This window comes from Podarcis tiliguerta, assembly GCF_965153285.1.
Source record: "Podarcis tiliguerta genome assembly, chromosome: 1".
Lineage (NCBI taxonomy): Eukaryota > Metazoa > Chordata > Lepidosauria > Squamata > Lacertidae > Podarcis > Podarcis tiliguerta.
The window spans coordinates 4,076,591-4,089,489 of NC_139534.1; the positions used below are offsets into that span (position 1 = coordinate 4,076,591).

General features: G+C 42.3%; 1 protein-coding gene across 1 annotated transcript; it reads left to right on the plus strand.

Moving 5' to 3' along the window:
• The first annotated feature begins 898 nt into the window (after positions 1–898).
• MED4 (mediator complex subunit 4) lies at positions 899–10,220 on the plus strand. Its single transcript, XM_083402902.1, has 7 exons — positions 899–1,027; positions 2,731–2,797; positions 3,740–3,910; positions 4,646–4,703; positions 6,062–6,148; positions 6,787–6,918; positions 9,311–10,220. The coding sequence occupies exons 1-7, from the start codon at positions 936–938 to the stop codon at positions 9,481–9,483; spliced, it is 780 nt and encodes a 259-aa protein (XP_083259028.1). The 5' UTR covers positions 899–935; the 3' UTR covers positions 9,484–10,220.
• The last annotated feature ends 2,679 nt before the right edge of the window (positions 10,221–12,899 follow it).

The window sequence follows — 12,899 nt, forward strand, 5'->3', positions numbered from 1 at the left end:
CACAAACAGTAGGCAGGACATCTAGAAGCATCCTGACATCTGGTTTTGTTAATTATTGTTATTTATTAAATTTGTATACTACCCTTCAGCCGAAGATCACAGGGTGGTTCACAACATAAAAATACAAAATGAAAACACAAAATACATAAATAACCCAAACCCCCTTCAAACACATTTTGAAGGCCATAGATTTATTAGTATTTATTAAATTTTATTTAATGTGTGCTCCTCCTTTGGTCTGAATCATGGCAAAATGGCTATGCAAAATGTGTTGTCTTGTTAGATTATTACTCTGTATAAAGGGATATATATCAGAAGAGATTATTTGCAGTACAGGTGCGCTATGAGACATCTTAGTGTACCTGTAATTGTGCAGCAAACTGTATTTTTTATGATTGTTACCCGCCTCCCCTACTTTTATATGTAAGCTGGAAAAACGGGCTATAAATAAATATACGGTACATGAAATGCTGCTACTATCCCGGTTGGTTAGAGGGTGGTGCTATGGTTGCAGGTTTGATCCCCGTTTGCCCCCAACATGAAACTTGCCCTCCCCAACATAAACCCATTCATTTTTGTTACTCCAGCTCCATACACGTAATATAAAAATATACGAATGATGTACGTAGAGAAAACTAAAGCAACTTAAGCAGTTAACAATTTTACAAAACAACAACAGCTGCACATAAAAATGTTGCGGTACTACGAAACTCAGGGCGACGCAGAAAAACAGCGAGCCCCTTTCTCTCCCACCCCCCGCCCCCCCTTGATTCCGTGGGGCTGCAGCCCCGGTTTGCTCCGCCGGCAGAGGAGAAAGCCGCGCTGCGCCGAGGGGCCGCCAGGTGGCGCTGTCTCCCAGCCAGCTGCCTTCCTCCTTCGCTCCCTTCCTTCCGGTCGTTCGCTCCTCCTGGTCAGCGGCACGCTCGGCGGAGGCCATGGCGGCGGCGGCGGCGGCGGCTGGCGGCGGGCGGAGCAGCACCCGCGAGCGGCTCTTAGCTGCGCTGGACGACCTGGAGCTCCTCGCCCGGTGGGTCGCCAAGGGAGGGGCAGCCGCGGGCGGCGGCGGGAGAGGGGCTTGTGCGGCGGCGGCGGCTTCCCCCGCCTGCCTTACAGTCGGTCAGCCAAGGCGACGCTCCGGGTCTCCCTCCAGATTTACATCGCAGGCTTAAAGGAGCGGTTATTTATTGTTTATTATCATCATTAGGATTTTATTGCAGGTTTAAAAGAACTCATTTATTTATTATTTCCTCCGGCAGGGACTCAAAGTGGTTCACAGGTTTAAACAAAAACATATTTTTATTTTTTTTAAAAAATCCAGTTAAACATATAAAACTATTATATGTTAAGTTGAAGGCAGCTGCCCTGGTTCGCTCTGAGGTTGCCAGGAAGGCAAATTTATAAATGTACAAATGTAAACAATTGCTGCATAGTTTAGATTTTTATCAAAAGCACCTTGTTACCGATCTGCAGAATCTTAAATGATAATACATAGTTTTTATTTCATTATTTATTAGCACACAAAAATAAAATTAATAGGTTGTTTTTATATTAAATTGACCAGGATAATGCAGGAATGGACTCAAGATCCCCAAATATACAAATAGCTTAACCCCCACTCCTTTTTAGTATCCACTTTTTTAGGGGTCCACCTGCACATGTGGAAAGGCTCCAAAGCAGCCAACCCAAGTCTGTGCATCCATGCTCAGAAGTAATCTTCATTGAGGTTCATCACTCACTGAGTTCAGTGGGACCTTCCTTCTGAGTAAATATGAATAAGTGCATGAAGGACAGGTTGGTTTTTGTTTGTCACCTGGAAGGAGCCTTTGGAGAGAGGAGTGCAGTGTTTGCACTGGGGGAGAGCTCGTTTTGTGATATTGGGACAGTCCTCCATTCTCAGTCCCCCTTCTCCACATCAGGACCATTGAGAAATGGAGTAGAAATATGTACCCCAAAATTTTAAGAGACATATTTTTGACTAAAGGACATGGTATAAATGCTGTAAGTAAATACATAAGTGATCCAAACCAGGCGCTACAGAGGATGAGGATGGTGAATCCTCAGCATCTGAAGCCCTGTTGACTTGCACCAGAAGGGGAGAGGACAATTTACTATTAGGTTTTTGCCACACCTACACCTTGTGTGTGCTGTATTTAATCTGTGCAGTTTCAATGAGCAGGCTTTCAACTGTGTAAAGTTGAAATTGCACAGGTTAATTGTGCACCAAATGCAATCATAATGTATTTCAGCTGCTTTTTCCACACAAAACTTTCAGGAAGGCTGTTTTCTTTTTTCAAGTTTTTAGAGATACAGATTAACAGAGTGAATATGTAACAAGCCAGGAGATTGAAAGCTGGAAATTCAGGCCAGTTATTAGCCCAAAGAGATCCAAGCAAACCCTAGAAAATTGGGTCTTATGGCAACCCTTATTTTTCTAGTCAAGAAATATGGACTTAGTTCTTTTACCCTGAAAGACTACTAACTGATACAGTTCTAATATACTTGCTTTGCATAAGAAGTGAACATTACGAGGATTATCATCCTGTAGATGGCAGTGTTTCATTTATACTTTTGATACGACTTCGCCAAAATAAGTGGCATGGACATGGTACTGTAGTGTTTCTGTGGATCTTTCTACTTAGACTTGTTATTTACTGTGGAGGAGTGAAGGTTGTAACTCAATTTTCAGAAACTGCAACTGACTTTTTCCATTGTGTGGAAACTTTGCTTCAGGGAACTGATTGAGATGTTGGCCATTTCAAGAAACCAGAAACTTGCACAACCTGGGGAGGAGAGGCAGGTAAGCAAACTGATAAAGAGCTCATAAGGTCTGGGTATATTTTTGTTGGGAGAGACCTGTACAAGATGCAATCTGTATTAGGCTTTACATGTTAAAAACAGCTCCTATAAATACTAGTATTATTGGTATTATTATGATTTATTAGACTTGTTTGTCACTTGTTACCTGAAGGCTTGCCAACCTAGCAGTTTGAAAGCACGTCAAAGTGCAAGTAGATAAATAGGTACCGCTCCGACGGGAAGATAAACTCTGTTTCCGTGCGCTGCTCTGGTTCGCCAGAAGCGGCTTTGTCATGCTGGCCACATGGCCCGGAAGCTGTACGCCGGCTCCCTCGGCCAATAAAGCGAGATGAGCACCGCAACCCCAGAGTCAGTTGATTCATAGGATACAGATGTTATTTCTTATTTCGAATAAGTAAACTTCAGCTCAGCCTTGGCTTAACTTTGCCACAAGGTGCTTGTGCAGGGAGTCGTTCTGAGTGACTTTTACACCTTGCCTCCGGTGTGTAGCTGCTGCCTTTGGAGCCTGCACATCAGGTTGTAATAGCCACTCAAATCTACGCCCTGTATGAGGACCGTGCAGCGAACTGTCACCGGATCTGCCACCGGAGGGTGGTTCCCAAGTGTTAAAATGTAAGACTCAAGCCGTTCTGACATTTGGTTATAATATGCCAGCAAAACAAAAAGCCTTATGTGGTATTCATCATACCAGTTAAAGATTTAAAGCAATAATTGTTTTGGGTTTATCCATAAGGCCTGCAATTCAGATACACAGGATTCATAACCTACTTGCAGGTGATGACCCGCAGTTTAGGAAATGCTGATTCAGAGCAGAATTATTTCAGTAAACTGCTCAGAAATTGACAGTATATATACTTTCCAATTCAGCTTTGAATTTCTACTTAGCAATCAAAAATTGCAATACACATTGGTTGTTGGACAGATCCTGGAGTTGTTGATTCAGAGGGATAAAGAGTTCCAAGAATTAATGAAACTGGCCCTTGATCAAGGGAAAATACATCATGAGATGCAGCTATTGGAAAAAGTGGTGGAGAAGAGGGACAATGATATCCAGCAGCTTCAGAAACAACTGAAGGAAGCAGAGCATATATTGGTGAGTCTGTGAATAAAATGGCATGTCGGAAGATTGGCATGACACCCATGTCTAATAAATCTGCCATGCAGTGAAGGGTGAACGTTTTCATTAGTCTTCTAAACAGTTAGGGGTTTACATGTCTCAGTCATAATAAGATACACTGCACATTACTTTACTAATAGCCCAGCCTTTGAGTGCCTTATTCCAGTTACTATGGCATCCTCAACCCATGGTCCAGGTTTCCTTCAACTCTCTTGAGAAGTCTAGGTTCTCAGACTCTTCCACTTCAATCATCCCATTCATTTGAATTGTTCTGTTCCCTTTTAACCCCAGGATCTCTATTGCCATTTCTTCTCCCACTCTTGCATTTCTCCACTTTACTGGGATTGACGTCCTTAAATTTGTCTCCTCCCTCTAGTTCCATGTAGTAATGTTTCCTGTTTCCTGAAGTCTAGCACCTGGCAATAATTACAGGTGCCGCAGAAATTCTACCTGGTGATCATTTACAACCATAGTGGATATGCGGACAAGCCTTGCTGTTGATATATCCCAGGGAGGGTATTCTGTTTTAATATTTTCTCTGCAACAACAAAAGCTAGAAGTATGTGTTGTCAATCAGTGTAAGGTATTCTTAAGATACTGTCAAATGTTTGGTCAACTTGCAAAACATTTAGTTCAACTAGTATGGGAATTCTCTTGTACTAAACTCTGGTTACATATTTGTTCACCAACGAATGTATTTTTTTAATATAGGCCACAGCTGTTTATCAAGCAAAAGAAAAACTGAAAACAATAGAAAAGGCAAGAAAAGGTGAGTATTATATTTTCAGTGTATTTTAGGAAGTTCTACAGTCGGTTTCCACAACTACATTTGACGTCTGATGATTAGATCTCTTGTGTAATAGCTTTCCAGTGAAAAACTGCTATTAAAGATCATCTTAAAAATAAGAAAATAAGCATTTAAATGCCAACTAATGACAGATCTTATTACATGGAATATATATATATAGTATTGTATCTTTACAAATGTTAAATAATTTTTTGGATTAATTTCTAAAGAAATCTAATTCAACTCACTGTTGGATTTTATTCAATCTGTTCTTCTAGCATTTATATCTTTACATATCTAAAACCTTTTAATTGTCTCAAGTAAATGTCTCAAGTAGGCAAGGGTGGTCAGTAATGTCCCAAGAAAAAGATCAACAATCTTGTTTTCTTTAAAAACTAAAACTAAAAAACACAACTTTGGCCACCACCACCCCAAAAAATATAAATTATATATGTGTGTGAGAGAGAGTGAAACGTATATAATGCCTTTTCAGTTTTATAAAGTTACATCTCCCAAGCCACATATGGTAGTTAGATAAACAGTTACAGATACATGCAGACACACAAACATTCATGTAGACATAATTTCCTAAAATATATTTTCAGTTTAGCATCCTGGACATGATGACACTCTTCTATAGATATTTGAAGATGGCGAAGAGTTGTACTCAGCTGCCCTGAGATCTAGTGGGCTTAAGTTACAGAGGAGTAGGTTTCATTTGAAGAAGCAGGAGAAACTGCTTGATGGATAAGAACAGTTTGACAATACTGCCAATTATTTAAAAGGCTCTTCTTGAACAAGATGGTCTACAAGACCCCCTTCCTGACTCTATGACCCTGATGGTATCCAAAATAGGAAAAAAGGATGTAGTTGGCATCTAGATGCAACACACACACACTTACTTTACTTCAGCTAGGTTTCTGATTACAAACCATGCAACAATTAGAAACTTGCTTGGTTGTTAATCACTGCCCCCAGCACACATAAATTTAGTTACACCCATGTGTTCATGACATCTGCATTGGAGTGCAGAACAGAATGGTTTAATAAACAGGAAGGAATTGTTTTAATTTGGAAACTTCCAGGCAGCCTCCTACATAGTAGCCATAACATACAAACATATAGTGATCTGCCCCCCAAAAAATCCACAGTAGTGCTCTACGGTGTGTACAAGTCTAAAAATCAGTGTGCAAGGATGAGAAAATGAGGGGGGATTGGTGGGTCAGGAAACGAGCAGTGACAGTTTTTACATGTTTCCTCCTGAAACACTGGCTTTTGAATCTCGTGATGCAGAGATGAGGATTTTTACCTACTGCATTTTTTCTCTCTACTTCTCACAGGGGCAGTTTCATCTGAAGAAATAATTAAATATGCTCATAGAATTAGTGCCAGCAATGCTGTTTGCGCTCCTCTGACATGGGTGCCAGGTAACAAGTTTCACAATTAAACGTTTGACATACTATATTTTCACTGAAAAATGGATCTAAAAATGTTTTATCTCTGCGTATACTTTGTGTACAAGTTTTGGCTGAATTTCACAGGCAGATGGAGTGAAACACACTTTTCTATGTACCAAATATGCTACGTGCTACTAGGTGAACAGTGGCTAAAAGGAAAGATGATTGATGGAGATTGGATAGTTGTCTTGCTATATATATATATATATATGTATGTTGTTGTTATTGTTTAGTCGTTTAGTCGTGTCCGCCTCTTCGTGACCCCATGGACCAGAGCACGCCAGGCACTTCTGTCTTCCACTGCCTCCCGCAGTTTGGTCAAACTCATGCTGGTAGCTCCGAGAACACTGTCCAACCATCTCGCCCTCTGTCGTCCCCTTCTCCGTGTGTGTGTGTGTGTTTATTCAGAATTGCAAACCAACCTCCCTCCACCTCTTTCCCCCTTTTCTTCCTAATGTAACACTAATGTCTCACAACTAATGAAACCGCTCTGTACAAAATTCAACTTGAAAAAAGAGACATTGCATATACTTTTCTAAAACAAGAAATCTTTAATAAAAATCTATTTTAAAAAAGAAAGAATTGCAAACCAATTGTTTATTTTTAAGGTGACCCTAGGAGGCCATACCCAACTGATCTGGAGATGAGGAGTGGTTTGCTGGGTCAGATGAACAACCCATCAGCAAATGGCGTCAACGGACACTTGCCAGGCGATGCACTTGCAGCAGGCAGATTGCCAGGTAATGGGAAATGAGACAAATTAAACTTCTCCATTGGCCAGTGACTGAATCAAATCATTTGAGCTGTTTCAAAGAGTGTATATCATTTCAGAGATGGAGAAAATACATGTGCTTTAGTTAGCCAACAGCTAATTTAACAGGGAGAACAAAAATACATTTATGATTTCAATTTTATTAAATGTTTTATCAACAAAAACAAGATGGTGAAAGAAGTGATATTTGTTGTGGATAACATTCTGGTACTGCTGATTGGCATGCAATCACTAAGCTAAGGGTGGCTTAATATGTTTGAAACAGTGTAGTGGTACCTTGGTTCTCAAACGCCTTGGTATTCAAACATCTTGGAACCTAAACACTGCAAACCCGGAAGTGCTCCAGTTTGCGAACTTTTTTCAGAAGTCGATTGTGCTCCATTTTGAGTCTTACACTTCCCATTTGAGTGCCACACTTCTGTTTTGAGTGTTACTCTGAGGTCTGTCTGTTTTTGCTATTTATTTAGCGCTTTGTTTTTGTGGCTCTTTTTTTGTGTGACTGTGTGGAACCCAGTTCAGCTACTGATTGATTGATTGATTGTATGACTGCAGTACATTGTTTATTGCTTTCATTTTATGGATCAATGGTCTCGTTAGATAGTAAAATTCATGCTAAATTTCTGTTTTAGAAGTTGTTTTTAAAAGTCTGGAACAGATTAATCCATTTTGCATTACTTTCTATGGGAAAGCGTGCCTGGGTTTTGGAACGCTTTGGTTTTGGAACTGTCTTGCGGAACAGATTAAGTTTGAGAACCAAGGTACCACTGTATTTAATTGTTAAACCATAATATGGCAATCAGGACAACCACATTGTAGCTCCTGCTCATTCCTTGAACAACTCCCTCTTTGGAAATAACTGCTTTGCAACAGTATAGCATTAACATTGAAGCCATGGTCAGAAGCAGAATTAAAGGGTTTTAGGCTAGCTGTGATTAGCAAAAGAAAAAAGTGAAGATGGAGGGAGAATGGCTTATGTGAGAGTGACAGAAGGGCATTCTCAATTACAAAATGGGCATTTGAATGGGAAGGAGAACAAACCACAGTTCAACCATTAGGCTGTGTAATGTCTATACCAATCTTCCTCTGAAATCAATTGGGCCTAAGCATTTAACTTTGGTTGGCTTGTATTTTCATGGTTTGTCTTCGGTTGAAATGATATGTAGTTTTATTGCATAATTTGCAAATATTTACAGTGGTACTTTGGCCTTCCGGAACGGATAAAGTTCTTAAACCAATCTTAAACCAAGGCGCGCTTTTCCCATAGAAAGTAATACAAAATGGATTAATCCGTTCCAGACTTTTAAAACCAACCCCTAAAACAGCAATTTAACATGAGTTTTACTATCTAACGAGACAATTGAAATGAAAGCAATAATCAATGTAAAAAGGTAAAGGTAAAGGGACCCCTGGCCATTAGGTCCAGTCGTGACCAACTCTGGGGTTGCGATGCTCACCTCGCTTTATTGGCCGAGGGAGCTGGCGTACAGCTTCTGGGTCTTGTGGCCAGCATGACTAAGCCGCTTCTGGCAAACCAGAGCAGCGCATGGAAACACCGTTTACCTTCCCGCAGGAGCGGTACCTATTTATCTACATGCGCTTTTGAACTGCTAGGTGGGCAGGAGCAGGGACCGAGCAACGGGAGCTCGCCCCGTCACGGGGATTCAAACTGCCGACCTTCTGATCGGCAAGTCCTAGGCTCTGTGGTTTAACCCACAGCGCCACCCACGTCCCTAATAATCAATGTACTGTACTATAAAATAATTTAAACAGTATTGTGGATGATAAAAATTAAAATTTATTACCTGCACTGATGAGTCATTGTTCGGATGGAGGGGGGGGCTTTTATCCATTTCTGCAGTCACATAGTCAGTCAGTCAGTAGCTGAACTGGGATCCACAGAGATCCCACCACCACCACACTGCTGCAGGAAATGCTCCCTAGAGCACGCGCCTCCCGCAGCAGCATGGGGGGGGGGGAGTTGCGCACCAGCTGGCAGGTGAGCGGGCACGCAGCTTCCCTCCCTCGCTGCTGCAGGAAACGCCGTGACGACCCCCTTCTCCGCTGCCAGACAACGGAAGTGTGGCACTCAAAACGGAAGTGCACCCCCGAACAGAGTATGTTCGGATTCCAGAAAAAGTTCGCTAACTGGAACACCTTCCAGTTTTGAAGTATTTGTGTTCCAAATAGTTTGTGAACTAGGATGTTCATAGACCAAGGTACCACTGTAGTTAAAAATAAAGAACTGCATAGTTACGTGAAACTTCTAAACTGTGCATAACAATGGACTGCAAGTTGTTAAAATACAATGCTATGAAAATATCTGGATGTGTGATTTTTGTATCATTTCATTTTTCCTTTAGATGTACTCGCACCTCAGTATCCCTGGCAATCAAGCGACATGTCAATGAACATGCTACCGCCTAATCACAGCAATGACTTTATGCTGGAACCTCCTGGACATAATAAGGAGAATGAAGATGATGTGGAAGTCATGTCAACAGATTCATCAACCAGCAGTAGTGACTCAGATTAGCAGTAGTGACTCAGTCTGTTTGGTGCACATTATATACATCATTAAGCACCTGCTCTGCAATCCAGATAGCCACAGTGCAAGGAAAAAAACCTGTCTACAACTTTGACATTTATTTCATTATATTTTATGAATTGCTGTTTATTCAGAATAACCCAACTATGGCTGGAAACAGTCTTGGAGAAAGTGAAGCTTGTTTCCAGCAGCTGTAACACAATTTATTTCAATGTGTAGATAAAACAAATTCTTGAAGATGAAATAGAAAGAACAACTGCAGGAAGTGGTAGCTGATAATCCTTTAATTTGTGGAAGGGGCTTTTTTCTAGTCGTGGTGACAGCAAGCAGACTGAGGAAATTTTCACTAATTCCCCTAATAGCCTTGTCAGAATAGATAGCTGGAGGGCATGAAGGAATTTGGGGAAAGTATTTGCATTTCTATTAACAGAAATATTATTTGGGGAGAATTTCACTCACAGAATCTCTGGATTCATCTCTCTAACTTTTCAGAGAATATGCAATGTGAAAACAGTTAAACTTTTGCAGATATTTGAAGTTAGTTGCTGGATTTAGCTTATGACCAGTTTATAGAATATAAGCTTGAACTAACTTTGGTGTATTATGAACAGCTTTCCCTCAAACAAAAGCATACCACTAGTCATCTTTTTTTTCTGAAAACGATGGACTAGGAGGGCATAAAGTTGTACCACTTGTTGCACAAAATAAAGCTGACCCAACCAGTCCTCCTCAGCTCAACCTACTGCACCCCACAACAATCTTTCTGAAAAGCCTCTCCATAGGGCTGAAGACCCTTCTGAACATCAGGGGCTGTGCTGGCAGCTGCTGCCAGCGTGGGGGAGAAGCACCTAAAATCAGGTGAATGCACACACAAAGTGCCTCTGCTACTTTGGATTATTCTACCCTCCCACCAGTGCCCACAAACACAGGGCACATTATTCAGTAGGGCCTTACAGCCCTCTGGAGGTTTTACAGGGCAGTGTAGGGGAACGCTAGGTTATGCAAGCTGCTTTCTGCTCAAGCAAACCTTGGATACAGTGCTAAGAGTTCTATTGTACACGCGATATTGAAGATTGCTGTACTATTCACAGAACAATCCTAACTCCCAACCGGCTGTGCTGGAAGGGGGTTGGATGTGGCAAAGGAACCCTTCCGGTGAGTGCCTGAATGTCACCATGTAAACAGTGGGTGGTAGTACAGTGGTACCTCGGGTTAACAACTGAATTCGTTCCGGAGGTCCATTCTTAACCTGAAACTGTTCTTAACCTGAAGCACCACTTTAGCTAATGGGGCCTCCTGCTGCTGCTGCCACCAAGCGATTACTGCTCTCATCCTGAAGCAAAGTTCTTAATCCAAGGTACTATTTCTGGGTTAGCAGAGTCTGTAACCTGAAGTGTCTGTAACCCGAGGTACCACTGTATCCCTGCCATGGCGTTTGGGGAGTTGGCATTGGCCAGTACTGGATCCTGAGCTGGGTCATGCTATGGTGGTAATGGATTTGATTTCAGCTTCTCTACTGTGCTAGCCTGGGGACCACATAGCAGACACATTTTTCCTGTGTCAGAGACAGCTATGGATGTGGCAGTGGCTACACAGTTCCAACCTCCACTGCGGCCAGCCATGCATTTGGATTGCACCCTCAAGTTGTTTGCAGTATATATATGCTCAGTTTTTTATTTAGCCTTTGAATGTTAGGTGTGTTGCTTGCTGGGGGGGGGGGAGTTAGTGGGTGATTTAGAAAGAAAAAGCACTGATAGGGAGGACTAACATCACCACTTAATTCACGCAGTATGTTACTCACAACTGTCCATATTCCAGGACCTGCAGTATTGAGGCTCACCTTCCCTTGTAGCCAGCCTTCCAGGAACCCCAGGGGTGGGCAGGGCCACACAGCACTTCCTCACATACCACAGAGCTGCACCTCAGCATGGTCCAGCACTTGGCCCCTGCCACCAGCATCCCAGCAGCCAAATCCCTGCCCAGTGCTTTGTCCTTTTACGGAAACAGTACTATCCCCATCCCAACTCTTTAAAAAAAAAAAAAAAAATGCTAGACTGACAAAAGGCCAAAGTGTAGTTTGAACTGGGTGAAATGTCTAGGAAAATGAACTTCACCTCACTTAAAAGGATCCCCCATGGACTGGTATATAGCTTCAGAGCAACTGAAAGAACCAAGGAAGAGAGAGCCACCAGTTAGGAGCCCAGTTTGGCTCCCAACTGGTTCCTGCACACCTCCACTCAGTGGTGAGCAGGTAGGAAGTCAAGCTGGTAAAGGCAGCTTTTTGTGATGATGATGATGATGATAATTTATTTTTTATTCCCCAGCCACCCTTCCAACAGAATATTAAAATACAATAATCTATTAAACATTAAAAGCTTCCCTAAACAGGACTGCCTTCAGATGTCTTCTAAAAGTCTGGTGGTAGTTTTTCTCTTTGACATCTGGTGGGAGGGCATTCCACAGGGCGGGTGCCACTACCAAGAAGGCCCTCTGCCTGGTTCCCTGTAACTTGGCTTCTCGCAGCAAGGGAACCGCCAGAAGGCCCTCGGCACTGGGGGTGATCTAGGACCCTTGGCTAGTGCAAAACCTGGTTGGGCCTGCAGAGAAGGTATGTAAGCAGGTATCTTAAATTCTTCCACCTCATTTAATCTTTAATGCCTTGTTCACCACAGGCACGCAGACCCTCAGCAGAGGTGGACAGGGAATTGCCCATCCCAGCCTGGAAGGTGTCGGACAGTGGGATGCCTATCTAATGGTGGCAATGTATATGGAATTCCAGGCATCGTTTCTTTTCCTTTGCAGCAACATTGCATGTTAGCTGCTTTATCTCCATATTTTACGCTTCCTCTGGTCTTTTCCCTCAAGTTAGGCAGCCCTATATATATATTTAATTGCTTGCTTCATCTTAAAAAATACTGTGTGTGTTTTGCTAAGGCAGTGGTGATTGATGCATCTGGTCGTCAGAAGCTGCTGCTGCCCCACCTTTAAAAATTGCATGTCCTGTTGTCATGGGGACTCCTCTGCCAGCCACTCTCATTCTAAAATAGGTGGCATCCTGTGTTCCTCAGTCTAGAAATTTCTTGTGGGAGTGGGCAATCTGGAGGAAGGGGCCAAGATGAATAGTCATGGGAGAAGCGGGGGGGGGGGGGGGGTAAACCCTCTGTAAGCCATCATTCCTGGCACCAGCAATCTATTATTCCTGTGAAAACCCTTTGGGGAGAGGAAAAGGGTGCCAATGGTCACTATGGATTTGGCAGCATCCACTAGTAATGTGTCACTCCTAAATATTGTCAACAGAAAAGTTTTTCTCACTGCTTTCCTAAAGGCATTCAAGCCTTCATTGTCAGATAACGTGTGTTTTAGCTTTCTTCGTGGCTGGAAAGGGGAAATTTGGGAGTTTCTCC

Bases quoted from the DNA above. Each gene is read 5' to 3' on its own strand.
- MED4 (XM_083402902.1), top strand. From the start codon at position 936: ATGGCGGCGGCGGCGGCGGCGGCTGGCGGCGGGCGGAGCAGCACCCGC. The intron at 2,798-3,739 runs GTAAGCAAACTG...GTTGTTGGACAG, and splicing joins AACCTGGGGAGGAGAGGCAG to ATCCTGGAGTTGTTGATTCA. The intron at 6,919-9,310 runs GTAATGGGAAAT...TTTTTCCTTTAG, and splicing joins TGCAGCAGGCAGATTGCCAG to ATGTACTCGCACCTCAGTAT.